Source organism: Cucumis melo, chromosome 4 (genome assembly GCF_025177605.1).
Source record: "Cucumis melo cultivar AY chromosome 4, USDA_Cmelo_AY_1.0, whole genome shotgun sequence".
NCBI classification, from domain to species: domain Eukaryota; kingdom Viridiplantae; phylum Streptophyta; class Magnoliopsida; order Cucurbitales; family Cucurbitaceae; genus Cucumis; species Cucumis melo.
The window spans coordinates 31,781,619-31,803,510 of NC_066860.1; the positions used below are offsets into that span (position 1 = coordinate 31,781,619).

General features: G+C 31.2%; 1 protein-coding gene and 1 non-coding gene across 5 annotated transcripts; one reads left to right on the top strand and one right to left on the bottom strand.

Annotated features, from left to right (window-relative positions):
- Window positions 1–1,776: 1,776 nt before the first annotated feature.
- On the bottom strand, window positions 1,777–14,027 carry LOC103486698 (ubiquitin carboxyl-terminal hydrolase 8-like). Of its 4 annotated transcripts, none has more exons than XM_008444722.3 (13): window positions 13,567–14,026; window positions 13,012–13,215; window positions 11,575–11,716; window positions 9,751–9,810; window positions 9,565–9,660; window positions 7,523–7,867; window positions 7,301–7,441; window positions 7,043–7,213; window positions 5,918–6,175; window positions 4,512–4,660; window positions 3,025–3,585; window positions 2,528–2,801; window positions 1,777–2,251 (listed from the first exon to the last, which is right to left on the bottom strand). In XM_008444722.3, exons 1-13 carry the CDS (start codon window positions 13,893–13,895, stop codon window positions 2,144–2,146), a joined length of 2,838 nt encoding a protein of 945 aa, XP_008442944.2. In that variant the 5' UTR covers window positions 13,896–14,026; the 3' UTR covers window positions 1,777–2,143. The 4 variants fall into 4 exon arrangements, with proteins under 4 accessions (XP_008442944.2, XP_050940058.1, XP_050940059.1 ...); XM_051084103.1 differs by lacking the exon at window positions 1,777–2,251 and having other exon boundaries at window positions 2,652–2,801; window positions 3,025–3,105; window positions 3,260–3,585; window positions 13,567–14,027; XM_051084101.1 differs by lacking the exons at window positions 13,012–13,215; window positions 13,567–14,026 and adding an exon at window positions 10,269–11,484.
- A 100-nt stretch (window positions 14,028–14,127) lies between these two features.
- Window positions 14,128–14,208, top strand: TRNAL-CAG (transfer RNA leucine (anticodon CAG)). The gene has a single exon. It is a non-coding gene; the product is annotated as a tRNA-Leu (tRNA).
- Window positions 14,209–21,892: the final 7,684 nt, after the last annotated feature.

Below are 21,892 nucleotides of genomic sequence, written 5' to 3' on the forward strand. Positions count from 1 at the left end.
TAGAAATTTTGTTAGGAGAAAAATCAAGAGAAAAAACAAACTAATTGAAAATTCTATTTATTTATAGTCCAAATATTTAATGCTTTAAGAAATTAACTATCAATTTAAAAAAAAAAATCAAATGTGGGATCGTAATAAATTTTGCTTCATACTTATATAATAAATTGTACCCCATAAAACAAATGAGAAAATGACATATACCTATTTAATTTGGTGTTGAAAATAAATAAGTTTCATATATTAATTGTACTTTAAATTTAACTTAATTTTTAAAATATAATATTTTAGTTTATTTGAAAATTTATGTTTCATAGTCACAACAACAAACTACTCTCATTAATAATAATTAAAAGCTTACAATAATAGGTTATATCAAAATAAAGTCAAACTCTTACCGATCTCATAGATATATATTAATTAAATGAAAAGTCATTTCACTAATAATTAAAAGACAAAACAAGCAGTTGAATAATACTATGTTAGAGATGTTTAAAAAAATTTAACAACCCATGAACTCAACAAATTCTGTAAGGGTTTTGGTTGGATTAGGAATATTTTTCGATTTCGATTAAGTTGAAGTTTTCAAGAATCAGACTACAATCAAGTTAAACCAAATCAAACCACCTTATCAGCTATAGTCTTTAGATATAGAACGATTAGAGAAGTGACAAGTTTCCTAAAGGAAGGGGTGAGAAAGGGAAGAAGAAGAAAGAGGAAAAAAATATGTCACCTTGAAACTATATTTTAATATTTTTTTTTTCAGATATCAACCATTAATCTAAAGTATAATACTTTTGTAGTTTATTAATGGTCGAATTAACTCAAAAACCCTCTAGACCAAAAAGATTTATTTTGACTTCAAAAATCAAATAGACAGTAATCCTAATAGTCAAGGAGTTTCTCCCATTTCTTTAATAACCAAAAAAATGAAAATTTGAAATAAGACATTGTAATGAACTCGCAAAATTTTGTGTTCAAATCATACATCATAACTGATTTGAAAGAAGTTGTCCTCAATGATAAGATCATGACAATATATCTTGTTCAAAATATATCATCATCTTTCTAGTACTTGGTGTTGAAGTATATTAAAAATTTGACCTTTTGATGAATTATATATACTGCATACTTCACTTTATACTTATTAAACGATCCTTGCTTTACTTTGGCAATCATACCATTGTTGATGCTACTAATTTAATTCATCACTTTTAAGTTGTCATTTGAAGTTCTTATTTTAATCAAAATACGTGTCAACTTCTTTCTCAAAACTAAGGTTATGTTTATCTACAGAAAACACAATAAATCAATGATAATTTAGAAAATAAAAAGTAAATCCTATTTAGTTAAGTTTGTTGTTGTGTACCCATAATGAAGTTTTGAAGTTCACTTATAATTTATGGTTGAGAAGTAGAGGATGACGTAGAAACCCGCCACACCATTTTTACTGTTATCGTAAATATAACATATTCATTATTTCAAGTAAACATAATCAAAAGTAATATAGTTACAATTAAGATTAGATCAATATTAGTCTCATTACAATTACACCAAACCTATTAACTGGCCAATTGCCATTGTCAGGAAACTGTTATGAATGTTTGTCTCAAAAATGTTCATTTATTTTGTCTACTTTCCACGAAAGAACAAAATAAAAAAATGTGGACTTAGCACTTAATTCAAGGTAAGTTGATCATTAATTTCTTGAGAATTCCCTCTCACCCTCCTTAATTTCATACCATCAAATACTTTACAAAAGAATTAAAAAAATGAAAGTAACCAAAAGAGATGGTGCTTTTTTCTCCATTTCAATAATTGAAGGCTTGAGTGAAGATTTTCTTCTTGCAGTGAGTAATATATACACAAGGAATTACAGACAATACCCCTATGATGGGAGGCAAAAATCTTATACTTGTCCCCCCAAAAGTGCTTTTCTTGCTGTACGTAAGTTTCCATTTTCTTCTTTTCTTGTCTCCCAAACATAATACAGTTGTATAAAAGTGATGATGTCGTAAGGGAGAAGATACTGCTCCTAAACAAAGTAAACCAGAAAAAACTCCTTTTGGGGAGTGTGTGTAGGTGTGTAAGGTGTTGTCTAACACTAACCTTCAAAACCATGTGTAAAACTTTTACCAGATAATACTTATGGAATTCTTTTGTAGAATAAAACATAAGCAGCAGACGACTTTACAACGTCTTCACTGACAGACATAACCCGATCATCGTCGAAATCGTACCATTTACCGCCGTGCTGCATGGAAAGATTGAGCAGTGTCAGAGTAGAATAAGATCATAATCAATTTGGATGAGGATCATATTTCAAATCTGTTTAATCTCTTTTTACATCAGAGACTTGGCCAGTTGAGAACAGATTCAAGGAGGAAATTTTATCTAAAACAAGTAAAATATCTGCATGCTTTTCAATTGGGCAACATAAAAGCCATTAATGACATCTTATTAGAACCTTGAACTTTCTAAATTGTCTTCAAGATAATGATTTTTTTAGAGTAATAGGAAAACTACTTACAAGAACATATGCAGTATAGTGACCTGCGCCCATCCCTCCGTAGTGATTACTAACAGCATATAACATATAACGATTGCTCAAATGGCTGTTCTGGTAAGCAATGTAGTTTGACAAATCTAGATCGTCTATTGGAAAATCAACCAATGTTTCCAACTTGTTCTTAAAAAATCGGCTATATGAAAACCTTTTGAGATGAATGACAAGAATCTCAGGCAACCTCCAGAGATCCAACTTTTTCCTGGCTTGTTGAGGCTTCTTGCATCTAGGACAGTACCTACAAAATTTACAATATGCTTCATAGTGTTTTTTAAACACCTATAAATTTATATAACTTTGAAAACCCCAGTGAAGATATAGGGATGAAAGCTACGCAAGGAAGGCTTCAAAAAGGGGAACAAATCTTACTGAGCGTGAAAAAAAGTTGCACAAACAAACGAGAGAGAGAGAGAGAGAGAGAGAGGAGATTTTATAAACTAAATATGAGGGCACACACTAACCACATATCGTCAGGTCCTAAAGGTTCCTCCTTCAAGAAAGCTTCAAGGCACTTGTACAAATCGACAGACTCTTGAAGTCTCCTTGGGTGTAAATTTGGTTTGGAAACATCAGGCAATGAACTCATTAGACATGTATCATATTTATTAACCATCGTGTCCGGCCACATAACAATCACATCCAGTCTCTCAGTTGATTTGGAGATAGCTAGAGGTTCATTTAATTTAATCAAGGTACCTTCAGAAGCTCCCATCTGATGAGCCAAATAGAATGTGAAATCAGCAGGCAAACAAGAGTTTGCAACAGTTTCATCACTTGGACTGCCATCAGGATCCGAGTTTTCCGGGTCTGAGGCATCATCCATCTCGAAGTCATCATTAGCAGAAACGCCAGCTTCACCATCACAGTTCCTAAACGTATCCTCTGCAGGCATTTTTAATGGATCAAGAAACTTAAGGAACAGCTGACGAATATCCGATTCATGAGAAAGGTCAGGCACTTTTGCTACAAATGGGGCTCCAAATGTTTTCGAGCCTGAAATTAGCTTTCCTGAATTATCATGCCTGATCACCAAGCATAAAATTGAAGAGAGATGCAGAGAGGGTTAAGGAGTTTTAAGATGACATTGATACAAATGTTTTAGTGGAGCAAAACATGGTATTTTAGAAACATGAAAGAAAAATATTTAGTGATCAAAATTGACAACAGATATTAGAGAGAGAATATTAGTTAGAGAAAGAAAGAGGAGGCGAAGGAAAATACATAAATTTTAGAGAGGAAAAAGTTAAATAAAATGAAAAGTTTATAGAGAGAAAAGTTAAGAGTCATGCTCATTTCAATGAATAAGAAAATTGATATGTTGGAGAAATATATGTGAATAACAAACATAAAAAAAATTGTAGTGAGAAAATAATTTCGAGAGAAAAGTTGATCAATTTAGTGGAGAGAAACTTTGAGAAAATTTAGAGATAAAAAAAAAAAGAAAATGCTTAAATAAAGATGTGATAAAAAAAAAAAGATGTGAAAAAAAATAATAAATAAACATAAAATCAAATAAAGATTTTGATTAAATAAAGATGTGCATTTTAAAGATAAAAACAAGTTATGAAGAGATGGAAAATTTAGAGGAAAAAGAAGTGAAAATTATATAGCGCTGAAAATTTTAAAGAGAATTTTTAGCGCAAAAATATTAGAAAAAAATTGTTGGACTGAAATATGTGAAAAAGGGAAAAGATAAGAATTATAAGAAAACTAAGTTTTTGAAAAACAGAAATCTGTTTTAATCTACTTTTTTGGTTTTCAAAATTTACTTGTAATTTCAAAAACATTTTTAAAAAATGGGAAAAAAAACAGAAATGATTATCATTAAAATGAAAAATAATAACTGGAAACAAGATAGTTATCAAATTGGTCGACCAAGCAATTCAGGAAAAAACAAAACTAGAAGACAATAATGGCAGGTACATATTAATATGAAAAAGAGCTTTACGTTTCTGACTGTTGATGCATGTAGACAATCAACTTGGATGATTCATCGTCTCTTGGAAACCTATAAGCAACAAGCTTGTCTTCATTCCTAATCAAGGCCAGTGAATCAGATGGATCCTCCAGAACACGACAAATGCGATTCTTGTATACCTGCTCATTCAAATTAGAAATATAAACCAGATTAATGACACCGTAAAAAATGAACACACAAATAATAGTATAATGAAAATTTGGTTCACGTGTAGGTTAATGATCAATGATACATACATTGGTTTAATAAATCAATCTAGAAACCTCAAGATTATCTGGCATTGCTCTTGTAACACAGAATTCATCTCTTCCCAAACTTTACAACTCACTTTTGGACTCCCAAACTTTCAGGTTTTAGTCTCTCAAATATATCCTTTTCCAGAGAATAGAATTCTCTCTCAGTTTGTTGCTTTGGGGAATCCTAATTCTTAAAGTCACAAAAAATTGCTCCAGGATGACCGTTGGCTCTGTGCATTCGGTGGTCTGCTCTGTGTAATGGGGATTAAACTTGGATCCTATTTCAGGGAGATATCACTTTATTAAAAATATTTGGGACAAATTTAGGTGTATCCCGATAGTCTTTTTTTTCATGTTTATTTGGGTGCTTGTCAGCTTAGATGTTGTTTCTAATTTAGTTAGCTAGCTGTCTTGGCTAGAAATAATTGTTTCTTTATTTCTTAGTTTTCTTTTGCATGTTGTTTGGTTGTTTAGGAGCGAAATCTCGCTACAAATTGTGCTCTCTTCGTGATCAAGGAAGATTTCCCTTTGAATAAGATTCTTAAACAAGATTGATTTACATCAAATTTCTTGATGTTTTTCATCTTAGTATGACTCTTTGAATGGGTTGTCAAAGTAGGACTGAGTACTAAGTGCATCTCCACTTTTTTCAATGGAAGTATATTATTCCATCCACCCCCTTCCCAACAGAAAAAAGATACTATTCACTGGTTTAGAGGATATCTGAAGGATTTAGGGAGTATGGCTCCCTCTCTTTCTAGTGTCTTTTAAATTTTCGACTCTGTAATCTTCGGTCGTAAACATTAGGAGCCTCAATCTTTAACTTCTTTTTTGTTAGTTGCATTGTTCTGGACTTGTTTTTGGTAGCCCTATCATAAGTGAAATTCATGTGCCTGCGTGTGTGATAAATGCTCGTGGGCTGAAGATGCAGAAAACCCAATCCAAGAAACTTCTCAATCCCACATGTTTTCAGTCACAGCCTTGCATCCCATTACTATATTAAAGAAAAAATAATCACCGTTTTCTTGTTTTTTTCTAAAGGCCAACTTTCATAGGAAGAAAATGAAGGAATACATATACTATAAAAACCACACAAAAAAGCAAATCGACGTATGCTGCTAGACCAATACATAAGCATACCTCAGCTACCAACAGGGTCTCATCCGCTCTCAAAGAACAAGCAGTGCTTAAAGCATCAATAAGATCTTTCAGTCTTCCCGACTTTGGCACTGATACAGTAAATGTAGAAGGCAATGAAATCCCATCACATGAAATTACCATCAGAGTCATACTGCGCATTGTTGTTGACGGCAATGGCAAAGAAAGGTACATAAATGGATCAAATGTAACTGACAACTTATTGCAAGCAGGGCACACCAATGTTGACCGGTACTGACCCTACAGTTACAAGAAGAAAAAAGGAAAGCCAGTTGAGAGCTAAGGAATTACCCAACAACAAGTATATGGATGAGAAACACTTGTTCCAATTACTAAACTAAAAGAAGTGAACTTCTTTACGAGACCTAAAGAAGTAATAAATTAAAAATCAACTGTTCAGAAAACCTACTTGCAGGGGCGCAAAGGCTTCAGCAAGTTATTTACAAAAGCAAATTAAGACTTTGGTTTATATATCAAAAAATATAATTCACTTAATCCCATATTTTTCAGATGGATTGCATGAAATAAAATGCTCTCTCCTTTCTCCTGCCCTTCTCCGTCCACCAAACCATAACCGCTCCTCCACCATGCTAATGCTGAATCCCTGCTCATCTTTTTAATCATTGTCCTTTTGCTCGACAATTTTGGGATCTCATTTTGGAGGCTTTTGGTTGGTCTACTGCTTTGTCTAATGACATTTCGAACATCCTCAACTCTCTTATGGTGGATCACCTGTTTATTGGTTGCAAGAAGGTTATTTGCTGGCGGTTCTTCAAGCTTTCTTTTGGACTTTATGGGGGCGAGCGTAATAGGCTTCTTTTTCAAGACTCTTTTTCATCTTTTTGTTATTTTTTTGACATGGTACTGTCCACAGCTTTTTATTGGTGCAAAATTGGGCACCCTTTTAAGAACTTTAGCTTATCAGGCTTAGTTGCCAAATGACGCTCTTTTTGTAATCACCTTTAGGTGCTTGGGGTTTCCCCTTACTTCATTTCATCAATGAAATGCTTGTTTCTTATCAAAAAAAGTTAAGACCTTGGTTAAATACTTGCAGCAAAAAAACTAATATTAAGGAAGAGAATGAGCAAGCCTGGCCAAAAAACCCACCTGGCATAAATCAACTATAATAGAATCATTACGAGCAAGGTGATTTTGCCAATATTCTTCAGCTACTTCTTCGTCTCGGCGGCCCTCTACATCCTTTGCTTCAAAATATGGCTTGCATTTAACACGATTTAGATCTTCATGAAGGCCATCCAACAAAAAAGAAAGAAATTCCTGCACATTATATGTTTTTAGCATGCATTATGACACCAGATACGAGAGGAAAATCAACGAGCATATAAAAAGACTGACTGGACTAACCTGGGAATCGTGCTGATTATAACCACTGAACTGGGGAGCAAAATTAGCAAGTTTAAGTTTAAACATTCTTGGAGGCACTGACTTCGAGCCAGGGGCCCATAGTTTCCTGAGCAAGTCTCCAAAAGCTAAGGCAAGCTCTCCCTAAATAAGACATGACAAGTTAATTGAATAGAAAGAGCCGGCTTAAAACGCGTAATAGGGCCACTGTGGATAATAACTTACTTTCATCCCCAAAGGATTATCATAATTTATCTCCTTTTGGAAATTTCCAAGGAAATAATCAACAAGCTTTGGTGTATGCACCAAGCATTGAAGAGCACTATTCATGAAGCAAGTATTCCCGAGATTCTGCAATCCTGTCAAACCCATTGAACTGGCTACACCAAAACTATTTCCAGCTATCATACGGTCAGATTCAGTCAAATGAAATTTCACTTTATCTGTGATCCCATTTATGATAATGGGGGACTTTTCAGTCTTTCGCTGTTCTTCAGTTAGCTTTGCATCCTTCCCATATCGACCCATCATATTGTCCAAAGTTTCATGGACTTGTAACTCAAGAATGACCTGTTTAAGAACATGGGGTACCCATTATACAAAGAAAAAACCAAATAGGATCTTGTAAAAAATTCTACAATTCTTTTGTATGAACCACCACCTCACAACAAATGAAAAAATAGAGGAGCACACAAAAATAAAATCTAGTCATCAGAAGGAGCCAAATTAAAACAAAACGGAGATCCAATTCAGTAAAATAGGACCTATATGATAATTATGAAAAGGTTGTACACCAAAAACCAAAAAGAAACATGAAGAGACCACACACATTCACCTTAATCCCTCAACCCCTCTAAAATTCTATTGTTCCTCCCAACCTAAAGACTCCACAAAATCACACACAATTACAAAGATTATAAATTTTCTCAACAGAATGTTAGAACCATTTTCCTGAACAAGGAAACTTGAGAGTCCTGTGGGAACTAATAATCGACAAGCAGGAACAAAATATCCTAAGGTGTCTGGTTGAAATTGAAACAACAAAATTCTCGATGAGCAGAAAAAAAAAATCTATTACACAATTCATTTTTCTTCATGCTTCTAAGTTCTATAATTTCATTCATAATATGAAATTATAAATTAGAAGCAAACACAACCCCCCAACAAGGGAGGTTACTAAGTGTCGTTTGATAACATTCTTATTTCATGTTTTGAGTTTGTCGAACCCGTTGAGCTTTTGGGATGCTAACTGTTGTCATATCCACTATGCTCTGCTCGAATTGTAAAAGATATGTTTGATAACTATTTTAAATTTCTTGTCTTTTTCATAAAGGAACTAGAAACAAAAATGTGTTTGATAACTATTTCTTGTTTCTTATAATTTAGATATAATATAATAAAATATATAACATGCATGCAAACAAATATAAAACCATGATAAAGAGTTTATAGTATTTAATAATCTTTTACCCGAAGTAAAGATTGGAAAATAATAATAATAAATTTCATCCTTCAAAGATAAAAATTGTGAGTATAGTTATTTCATTGAATACACGTCTTTTAGCTATACTTGGAAAATGTATGCCTTGGAGAGGAAGAAAGGGCACAAAGAATATGAGAAAAAAGAACCACCGAGAAACTTCTTGGTAGAGGGTTAGGACGTGGAATTTTCCTTCAGTTCAAATGGATCGGGGAATTGTATCAAATCATAAACTTTTCCATCTTTGTAAATAGGAAGCCTATGGGCCTAGGAGGATTATGTGCAGTATATGGGTTGAGAGAAACAATGGAAACTTTATAGAGGTTGGGATACCCATTAAGGAACTCTGGCTGTTGGTCAAGTTTAATGCCTTCGTGAGGGCTTCGGTCACTAGGCCTTTTTTAAATTATGACTTTAGCCTTGTGCTTTTCTTTCTTTCTATTTTTCTTTTCTTTTCTTTTCTTCTTTTTTTTTTTTTTTTTGTATTGTATTGGAGTCTTTTTCTCTACTTAGGTTTGGACTCCTTTGTCTTTCATTTCTCTCAAAGGAAGTACCCTATCTCAAAATATACACACACACACACACATATATAAAAAAAAAATATACATATTGCATCCTTGAATAAATCTTAATCCCTCCTTCTAAGTATCATTGAATCAACCAATTCCAGAAACTTCCATCATTGACTCACATACAGTAGCAAGGTTTAGCATAACATTTTACAATGAACCCCAACAGAAAATTGAAAAAACTATTTGGCTCATTGTTCGGATACAGATATACTTGCCTCTTTGACTCCTTGAACAAGAGAACCATCAAGAAAATTGTTCGAGTTATTTGTGAAAAGTTTATTTGTTTGCCCTGAGAAGTCCCAAATGTGAAACTGCCAATTAGATTATGGGGTAAATAAATATTAGTACCATTGAACAATAAGTTTAACAAAACTTGCAATATTTATTGTACGCTGACTTACCAGTTCAGAGTTAGAATTGAAAATTACGGAAGCTCTCTTATAAAAGTTAGCTGAGTTATCCTGAAAAGACAGTTTCTATCAGATACATGATACAGATAAGAAAAAGAGGCGGTAAACAATGAATTCTCAGAAAGTCTTTTTACCAATATTTTGTTGAATATATGAAATATTACCAAAGAGAATAGGATAAAACCCAAGAGCACAAAAATGGAACGACAAAAAAGTCATCTATTTCACCAAAAGTAATGTTACACCATAATTAGAAGGAGGATGAAGATGTTTACACCATTACATAGCCATAAAAATACTGTTTAAGAAAGTTTCATAGGTAGATTGGCTCATTTTTATAGATACTGCATTCATTGAGGAAAAAAATGAAAGAATACAAAAACGTACAAAGAAACAAACCCACAAAAACCTCACTAGAGAAAGGGGGGCCAACTAAGTACAATGTTCCCTAGATAGTAATCCCAAAAAGCCTTTGAAATCAATGTCCAAAAAGAATCACAAAATCTCACCCAGGCGAATAATTGTGTCTCATTAAAAGTCTTGTGACCAGGAGACCAGCTTCGTGGGGGCAACCAAAAAGCCCTCCTCTTGAGACTTCTTGTGGATTTATCGTAGTTGTGGGATTCTTTTGTTTCATTTTTGGGGTGGGGATGGAGACCATACAAAGACCACATCAAAGAAGAAGAGAGGCTGTATATTTTTCTTTTCTTTTCTTTTCTTTTCTTTTGAAAAGGAGACAAGCTTCAATATTATTAATAAACTTAAAAGTACAAGAATGTTATACATTGAGAATAATAGAGAAGCCTAGAAATGGGGGAGAGGCTGAAGGGTTTTACTTCTTTATTAATAATGATGGGAAGGAATACATAATAAAAGAGCACAATGGAGTCCAGAATGTGATCAACAAAAGAATAGCTCAAGAAGATTTCGTTTACAGAATAAATAAATTAAATTTTGAAGATTTTGAATTCCTTGCCCAAGTAAAAAACAACACTTCCTTCCATTCCAAAATTTACAAATGGGTCTGGTTGGAGAGGAACACATTTTAGCAAGGAAATTTTTTAAGGTTTCTAAACCCTCAAGAGATATTTTCTTTTTTCTTTTTTTTTTTTTTTTTTTTGAAAGGAAAGAAAACTAGTCATTGACAAAATGAAATTACAAAAAGACATCTTCCCAATGGATTACCAAAAAGATTTACAGTTGGGCAAAAGACTAATAAGGCTATAATTACTAAAGGGAGGACATTTACACAGAGCTAAAAAGGCTGGTGGAAGTAAAAAAAAAGATTGAAAATCTTGTTCCTTGTCTAAGAAAATGCAAGAGTTACACTCCAACCATATTGACCATAAGAAACCCCGTGAGATGTTCATTCTCAAAATTACCTGGCATGCTCAAAGAATATCTTTACTTGGCTCCACATTTAGCTTTCATTTGGAAAGTATGGTTAGAGAGAAATAGTACGACTTCCAAAGAGAGTTAATGTAACAATCATATAGCTGGTCATATTCACTGGCTCTCTTTGGAGCTCTTAATCAAAAAAATTAAAATCATTCCTGTCTCAAATACTTCTTTTGTAGGACCTCTGTCTCCAATACGTTAGAGACCCTTTTAACCTCCTTGAGCAGCTTCTGGAACCTGGGAAGATACCCCATCTTCATTTTTAATGAAAGTATTTCTTCTCTAACAAAGATTCCATCCCAAATATTTTACACATTGATTCTGTTCCTTTATAGCATAGATGCAAAAAGATAGTAATCAGAGTCTAAGTAGGTTGGTTTTCAATAATAAGTGTTAAAGGTAAGAAAGAGAAATCACCTTTCGGTTTATCTTCACAGTTAACAAATTTGTTTCCCATGATACCAAGATCCTAATTTGCAAAGGAAAAACAGCCTGCGATATATCTTCGTCTCTGAAAAGCCGGCCACCATAATTCGATGTTGATTCAAAGTCATTATGCCTATCAAATCAGGACATATCAAAACAATATGCCACAGGAAAAACCAGCTCATTCAATAGGAATGTTTTGTCTCACTACAATATAAGGCAGAAAACTCGCCAAATTCTAGATATAGGTGGAAATGTGAATTATTCCAATCACTTACACTTCTCCAATTTAATGTTTTATTGTATTTTGCTGACTCGTGTATGTCTGATTCTTTCATGACTTAATATTATCAATCCATAAGTGTTAAAAGAAAACACTCATAGTTTTCATTTTTAGATAGTATCAACTGCTTTCATTAAGAAAAACAAATGAAAGAATACAAGGAGAAAAAAACCCCACAAAAACCCACTAAAGAAACGATTTCCAAGTAAGTAAAATGTTGCCTAGGGCATAATCACAAGATGTCTTCAATACTGAAGTCCAAAGAGAAACGAAAACTCACCAAAGACTGAACTTCTCTAGGGTCCCTCTTCACGCCTTGAAACACTATTGTTCCTCTCCCTCAAAGATTTCACAATAATACACACACCCCGCCCTCAAAAGAAAACAGTCTTTCTCATCGAAAGGAGAATGGAGGAAGAACTCCCCAATCATCAAGCGAACGTCTCTCTACCAAGCAAACCATCATAGTTTGGCCTAATGGTAAAAAAGGAGACATAGTTTCAATAACTAACTAAGAGATCATTAGTTTAATCCATGGTGGTCACCTATCTAGGAATTAATTTCCTACGAGTTTCCTTGACACCCAAATGTAGGAGGGTTAGGTGGGTAATTTTGGAGATTAGTCGAGGTACACGTAAGGTAGCTCAAACACTTACAAATAAAAAAAAAAAAAAAAAAAAGCATCCATCTACCAAGCCATAGAGATATCAAACTCTTGAATGAGATCATTCCAAACAGAACTTGCATACACTCCCAGAGAAGGAGATCAAGGCTTTCCACCGCCTTCCAACAGAGAGGACCCATTAACGAAGGCATCTTTCTCAAAAATGAGGAAATCTGAGGAACTTCTATAGTACCTCCTTTTCTTCAAGGTTTCTAGAACTCTCATGGGAATGGTGTGATTAGCTAATAAAACTTAGAAGACAACAACCGGCAGCACTGGGGGATGAGAGGGGGAAAGAAAAAGAATAAGAAAAGGCTATACTAAATTCACCATCGTGTATCATTATTATGAAACGTTGGAATGATAAATGGAAAATCACCAACACATGAACGCTCATAAGTTCAGCAAAAAACCCTCGTTTATAGATGCCACAAACAAGAGGCAGTGGTTATAAATAAATAGCAAAAGGATCGTGCCTCACCGCTTTAGGGCCTGCAACCACATGGGTTCTCCGATCAGGGCGTATTCACGACCAGAAAACCCCTCTTCTTCACCAGCATATTCTGTGTGAACTTTTTCTTTCCTGAGCTCCAACAGAATTCCAGAATCACCATCCTCCTCTGATGACACGCTATATAGAATACCTACTACTTGATCACTATCATTTTGAGTTTCCAACCACCACCTAAATTCAAAAACAGAAGCAAAGTTAAATTGTGAGAGAGGGATTGGCTTCTCAATGCATTGTCTAACTCAACCAAAACCAATTTAAAGAATCATAAACCAAACAAACCAATTAGTTCCCAGTTATCATACCATAGGGGTAATCTGGAAAATAAAAGAATGAAACGAAAGAAGAAACGCACATTTCAACCTCCCAAATCTTCCAACCAATAAAATCCCATCCACCCCACATGCAATCCAATCTACACTAACTTACAATCAACCCAATCACAGCTAAACTCCCGAACAACAACAAACCCACTTTCCACAAGCATCCAAAACCCATTTCCCCATTTGTATTAAAATTAAATACCTGAAGGGAACAAAGTAGACCTTCTCGGCATCATTATCATCATAATCAAAGTCATCAAGCAGGCGAGGGCGCTGGGGGGGTCGGGAGCGAGAACCAACATCGATGTCCCAAAACTCATCGTCGTTGGGGATGAGATTGTCCATGGTGAAAAGGGCTAGGGTTTTGGAGGCAAGAAGACGAACGAAGGACTTGCAGAGATGAAGAGTGGAAAGAGAGAGACGAGAGAGGTTGAGGAGAGAGAGAAAAGAGATGGGTTTGAGGTTGAGATTGAAGTTGAAGTTGAAGAAGAAGAGGAGTGAGAAACGGGTGGCAAGTGATAAACGGGTCATATAGCAACAACAGTAGGTCGCCAAATCAGAGCAAAAGGTAATGTTGTTGAATCGCCATGGAATCTGCTTCCATTGGTACTTCTTCTTCTAAAGGGCCACATTGATTTTTGTTCTTTTTTTCTCTCTCTCTTATTACATATGCTTTTGTGGTTTATGTGCATTTAGGGAAAACTTTGCCTCATTTTCCTTTTGTTACTTCTTATTCGGTTAGTCTAAACCCTCTTCACAAAAAGTCAAGATGGCCGAGTTGGTCTAAGGCGCCAGTTTCAGGTACTGGTCCGAAAGGGCATGGGTTCGAATCCCATTCTTGACAATAATTACTTTTTCCATTTAATTTTGTTATTTTAGGACATATTGCTTAATTTTTATTTAAGCAATTGAAAGAAAGCCGATACCTTTTTCTTTTTCTTTTTCTAGGGGCTTTTTAAAAATCCAACCATTATTTCGTTTCTTTTGATACAGTAAACAACTCATCTATAATAAATCGTGATACTTTTATATGTGCCTATGTCTATTAGTAATTTTTCATTTAAAATAATTTTTTTAAAAAAAAAAACAATGATAATAATAAGAAAATAATGTTTAGAAATAACAAAAATAAGGGTATTTAGTACTTAAATATATATAATTCGCCGAAGGCTTTTATTGGGCCCTTGTCCGTCACGAGGCTCATAAGAAAGGCCCGCTTTACGTGGCCCAATTTATCTATTTGGAGGTACGTTCATGATTTTATCATTTTGTTTCTAATAAAGTATCATACGTACATACATACATTATGTTATTATTATTAGTTAAACTTTGAACTTTCAACCTAATTTACTTGTTGATCTGTACTTAATTAGCATATATTACTGTGATTATTGTTTTTTCTTTTCCTAAGAGCGTTGATAAATAAAGAATAATCTACTGAAATTCTTGTAGATGAAGTAAATGAAAATAAAATAAAACGAAACAAAACGAAAAGTTGGTAGAAAATTCTTGAAGTTTCAATCAAAAATTAGAAACGTTATAGTGAGCTAACATTTTGTTCTTTTAAATTACTCGTTTATTCTTTGAACCTTTATGTTTGTATTTGGTAGATCATTTTATTTTTAAAATGTGTAAATAAGTTTATGGATTAATTTGGTTTTGAATTTAACTAGCCCTTGAGTTATTCAACGTTTAATAAAAATCACAAAATTTTGATAGAGCTAAAATTGAATACTGTGTTGAAACCATATAGAATCTTACATCAGATATGTTTTAAATAATTCGATGGACCATTGAACACAAGAGGGAAAAAAAACAAATTCAAAGACTTCATCTTGTATAGTTTGAGTGGGTTGTGTTCTTGTGTGTATGCGTACGTGGTTTTACAAGTTAAAATAACCGAACCCTTGATTTTGAAATTGTAATACTAGCAATACGTTAATTGAACTTTGCTCATTTTCCACACCGTATTTAGTGTATTGTCATATCCAATCACAATTTTAACAAGAATCAATATTATAACCAATTGAAGAGGAGAAAACAGTAACGTTTTGTGTAGGTGGGGATAATGGTGTGACAAAAAAGAAACTCGTGTGTGTCCCCAATTAAAAAAGCAAACACTAATTATTTAGATTCCTATCCAAACTCATTTGAGGAACCACAAAATATTCAAATACTCAAAAGGGAAACATTAAAGTTTGTTTGTCACACATCCACACCACACAGCTAAATATAATGGTGGATTCTAAACCTTTCAAATTCCATTACTCGTGGGCTCAAATATTGATGTGAGTTTAAACTCGAAACTTCTTATTTGATATCACTTTTAATTATTAAATTGAGTTATATTTAAATTTTTAAAATAAAGTTAGGAGCAGTGTTGTACCTAAACAAAATTATTACAAGACTTTGTTGTAAATTAAATAAAATTATTGTTATTCAAAAGTTTATAGGAAAATTATTTTGTTGGTCTTTTAAGTTTCAAATGGTCTAAGTTGGAGTTTTATTATTGAGATTTGAGCTTTTATTTTTAGTTAGTCTGTAATTTGTAGGATTATATTATACATTTCGCCTCGATTTTCATTAAATATTCATTTTCCATCTTAAGTATTTATAACAATTAATTAATTTAAAAGAATTATAACTAATTAAGTTTTACTATATTTCTTAACTATTCAAATTTCTCTTCACAATTATTTTTAGTTAATTAGTACATATTAATTCTAATGACGAAAAGTGATTTTATAATTAAAAAAAATTATAGATTAAAAGGGTAAACTTTACGACTTAGAGACCAAATCGAAACGGAACACGATTATTTTCTAAAATTTTATCCTAAAAATTATTTATTAGATTCTATCGAATTATAAAAACTAATAATTAATTAAGCATTTATCGTTTAAAATCATACAAACTAAAACTCTCTAAACTTTTTCTTATGGCAAGGAATGTTTTCTCTTTTCAAAAATAATAAAACAACAATTAACCTAAAAATACCCAAAATTCATAGGGAAGGATTTGAAAATGAAGAAAGATATAAAAAAAAAAAATTCCAACTTTAGAGGAGGGGGGGCTTCTAGGTTATGACCTGGCATTTAGCTGGCAAATTCATTTGGTACCCTAAGTTTGTGTCTCCCCCTAACATTATTTCTACAAAATATCTTCCTTCCTTCATTTCATTTTATTTTCAACTCCTTAATCTCTTCTTCTTCTTCTTCCTCCTCTGTATCTTTCTTTTTCTCCCCCTTCACCCAACTATCCAAAACTTAAAACTTGTGGCTATGCAAAGAAAATACTACTTTTTTTTTCTTTTTTTTTAGGCATTAATTTAAGTTATAAGTAATTAGAGATAAAAGGAAAGTTTGTGCTAAAAACATTGCTTTCGTTATTACTCGTTTATAGATTGTTTGAAGTGTAGCATTGATTAACGATCTATGAAGAAACAATTAAAACATTTGGTAATTATTGTAATGTATTTGTCGAAGCTATCCCTAATGGTTACCTCATCAACTGTCTAATGACAAATTAGTGAAAGAAACAAACAAATTAAGTGAAATATGTCAATAAATTAAGTGAAATATGTCAATTAATAGTTGTAACTTTATTGTTATTTTGTTTAATTTAATAATATATACATATATGGCATACCATTATAATATAAAGAGTTGGATTATTATTATTATTATTATTAAACCATATGCATGATTTTGATTTCTCACCATTTCATAAAGACACACAACAAGAAAATGATAGAGTTCTATAGGTTAAAAAAAAGTCTCTATTAGATGGTGCATTGTGTAATCAAGAATTCCCTTTACTTTTAATCTAAGATAAATTTAATCACATATATCTAATCTAAGTTTAGGTTGTTGTTGTCGTCACGATACATTAGTATATGGTCATGTTTATATTATTAAAGTACCTAAATTTAAAATTTAATTGAAGCCGACGTAAATGTCTATTTTTCAATTGTTTTTTATTAATTCAAGAAGACATACGACATTATGATATGATAGTCTTTATGTTTATGCATTTCAAAAATATATTAGGTTCAATTATAAATTTAGTCTATATGGTTTAGAAAAAGGAATTTAGTCTTAATGATTTCATAAAACATTCATAAATTTATATATTTTTAATCATAGGAACTATTTGTGAAACTTTTATCAAATCAAATGAATTAATCGGTGACCTTTTTCCAAACTAGGGGACCGGATTTGCAATTTAGCCAATATATATTAAGCTTTGAATGATGGTATAGAATTAGATAGATACTAGAGGTATATATGTTCTAAAGTTATTAAGTTGAAGTTGACCTTTCTTTTTATATATTTAGTTTAATTTGACTTCTTTTTCTACTCGACCTTTTTTTCTAACACCGTCCATAATGACTTTTAAAGGGAAAGAATCCCATGAGCCAAAATTAACAATTATTGTTAATTTTTTATATATAAAAAATAATAATGTGTGATTAGAAAATGCAAGAAAATATTAAAAGAATTATAATTAAGAATAGGTGAATGAAATAAATAATTAATAGTGTGGATATAATTGTGTGGTAGTGAGTTGGAAGAGTAAGGAGTTAGTCAACTTCTACAATCCGATGTGGCAACAATGATTAGGCATCTCCAATAGGATCATTTTAGGAACTGGAAACGTGGCAGGTGATGATTGGTTAAGTGACTCCATTGATTGGTTCACCGGTGAACCCCACACGCCCACTTTGTAAAACTCGTGGCCAGCTTTGTCCACGAGTCCCTTTCGTCGGTTCTGCCGGGGGCCCACCTCATACGTCTATTTTTCTATATCGGTTCGCCACTAGTTAAAGGAAAATATTTATTTATTTATGTGATTGCAAAGTCCAAAAACATAAAATATAAAAAGGGAAGGGAAAGGGTTAAAAAAGTAATTTTATGATTATCGTGGATTTAGAGAAATTAAAATTATTTATAAAATATAGTAAAAAAAAAAAATTAAATTAACTCTAAATAGTTTATATATTCTGCTATTTTAAAAAATACCTGTGGATTCTAATAACATGTCATTTAGTTTTTTATACTAGAAATTCTCGTTAAAATTAAGTGACTGACATTTTTTGTTGCGTATTTGACTTAGAAAAAATTTAACAAATTTGATTTATGATCAATTTGACAGTATATATATTACTTTACAAAAGTTGTAAGATCTAAAGACCAAAATGGTGTATTATTAAAGTTTAAAACACTATATGTTATAAGGGATTTAAAGACAACGATATTAATTCATTATAAACTAAATTTGAGTACTAGATGGTAATTTCAGGGACTAATTTTATCTTTCAACCTAAAAAAAAATTATTCACAAACTTATCCTACTTATTATAATGTTAATCATAATCTTAAAAAGTCTTGCAAGCTTCACTATTAAGAAAATTGTTGAGATGGAGTTCCAACTTAGTGAACCGAAAATGCCGGTGGATATTTTTGGAATTCACTTTACCAAACTGTTTACATAATAATAAATTATTCTAATTAAAATATTAATTACAACTTTTCTTTTTTGAAAAAGGCAAAATATTTTAAAATATTAATGTTTTCTTTTTCTTTCTTTTTTATGTTTATTATTTACATATATTTTAAAAACTAAAAATGATTCAAAGTCATACACTTGGTCATTTTAAAATATTTCATGTTTTTCCTTCTATCTTTATACTGTCATTTCTTTCATCATCTTTCTTATTTCCTCTTTTTTTCTGCGATCTTTTTTCATCATCTTTCTTATTTTTCAATTCTTTATTTACGTTGTTTAATCTGTCCTTCTTATTTTCCTCTTCTTTTTTTGCTTTCTTTCCATCGTCTTTTTACTTCTTTTTTTTTTTTACGTCATTTACATTTGGTTAACTGTTTAAGAAAAGTAAACGATCGTGTAAAAAAAATAAAATATTGTGTATAAAGAATCTTAAAAAAAATAATTGGATTGGAGTAGCAAATGTAAACGATCGTGTAACAAAATTAAACGATGGAATTGAAAAGATAAACTGTAGTCATATCTAAACGATCGTTTACCAAACAATAACCAAATCTAGATGATCGCACATATATTACACTCGTTGTTGACGACGTGGTTGACAGATCATTTTTAGTATTTTACCGCTTTCAAACACATGCATGAAAATAGATAATTATTAGTTTCCATTTTTTTTTTCATATTCTCTTATTTATAGTCTTGATATTGTTTGATTATGCAAAAAATAGAAAAGGTTTGCATTAACAAATACAATATTTCTCATAAATGATAAATGACAAACATAAACAAAAAGAACAAAACAAAAAAACATTATAAAACAATTCTTGACATATTTGATGTAAAACTTGTTCACAAAAAAAAAAAAAAAAAGATAAAATTATCAATAATTTGACCTTATGTGCTAAGTTCATCCATCAATTGATAATAATTGGACCACGTTAAACATATATTTTTTTTTCTTATTAAATATGGTATAACCTAACAAATGCTAATGTCTTTAGTCTTATAAGCTTTGTGTTAAGGTTTTTTTTTTCTATCCACAAATTTTAATTTGTTTCATAAGTTTGTTGATTGGTCCAAATCATCAACTTTCTATTGGCCATGCTGATAATATTAAAAGCTTCACTTAATCTTTTTTTAAAATAAATTATTAATGTTTTTTAAAGCCAGCAATTATTTTATTGATGATTAACTAATTCTTGATATTTAGACTTCCTCCTTTTTTTTTTAAAAAAAAAATTTATGGTCTTAAAAACTTTTGTTTTAATTAATTGTTTTTTATTACATCTATTTCCTATTTTAAGAGTGGTAATTTAGGCATAGTTTCCAATATTAGACTAATTAATTTAAATTTTCTAAATTAATTTTCTTTATATATATATATATATATTACTATTTAGTTAATTTGTAAAAAAGATATATAAATATATTATGAATCTGTTAAAACAACAACATTACACGTTAATATTTTCTTAAGTTAAAAGTTCTATTAATTAAATATAAACCACTAGAAGTTAGAGGATTTGTTAAATACTAATATGATTAAATTAAATATCAAATAACAATAACTTGAAGTAATATAACTTTGGTTATACATTTAATTATAGCCATCCAATTGAATGTGTCCACTTCTCCAAAATTCCACTTGAGTGTTCTTTTTTTTTTTTTTTCTCTAAAACCATAAAAAATAACAAACAGTAAACTTAGGTTAATTAAATTAATTATTTTGTTAAGTTGATTAATATATATATGTGTGTGTGTGTGTGTGTGGAAAGGCATGGTAGCTTTAATGGCATGAGGAGAATAAGGAATATGGGAACCATTAAAATGATTGAAGATGATGTGTTTGGATGAACACACCACACATCATGATCATGCAAATGCCTTTCATGCCTTTTTGACCATTTTTTTTTTCTTGATGAACAGGAGAGAAAAATGTGGTCTATTTTTCAATAAATATAATGATTATTATTTTGTTTTTCTTTTGGGATTTTTCACACCATGAAGATTCCACTCAATTTTATTCTAATTCAATCTACCAAAAAGTCAATCACATTAAAGTTTCAATTTCTTTAATATGATCACATTTCTCTTGTGTTTTTTTTTTTTAATTTTATTATTTCCATGTTTCTGATTACTTCATATTTTAAGTTTATTTTGCTAAAAATCAAATTTACTATCCTTCTCATCAAATCGAAGGAAGACGAAAAGAATTTTTTTTTCACTAAACACATAATTCACTCAATTGTTATTTAGGTATTTGGTAAATCGAATTGTTAGTTTTATTGAATAAATCATAATAATTCGGAATACATAATGGTGTTTTACGGTAGGCAATATATAGACCTCGAAGAAATCAATAGAGGAAAATTCATAAGAGAAAAACATCAAACCTAATTTTTCTTTTAACACGAGTAAACTAGCAAATTACAAGATCAAAAAACGAAGACAAAATAAGTACATTCAAAATTATTCAATAGTATTAGAGTATTCTAAACACAACAACGTATACCTCTTTAACTTCGATTATATTTAAAACTTAGTTTATTTTTCAATAAATATAAGAACCTCAACTTTTTCAAACAAAATTCATGAAACAGCATCAAAAGTTTTATCTAACATTTAAATTTATAGTTTATTTTTTATATCGATTGACAAGTAATTTAAAACCAGTTCTTTAAAAAATAAAATATAAATCATTATATGACAATATGCTTTTCTCGTTTTAAAAATAATGTTTATTGTTTATACCAACATTTCACGTATTCTTTTATATATTGAATCATATTCAAAGCGTAAAAAGATAAAAGAAAAAAAAAAGTTAACTAATACTTCAAAAATCTCATAAGAAAGGTTGAATAACAAAATTATTTCTAAAACTATAAAATTAAAAACAAAAACAAAAACGAGAAATATAACTTAAACAATCAAGAAAAACAGAACATGTGTTCTTATGCTTAATCCAATTTAAGAAAAAAATTAGAACATTGAAGATTTGAGAATGAAATATGATTAATAATAAT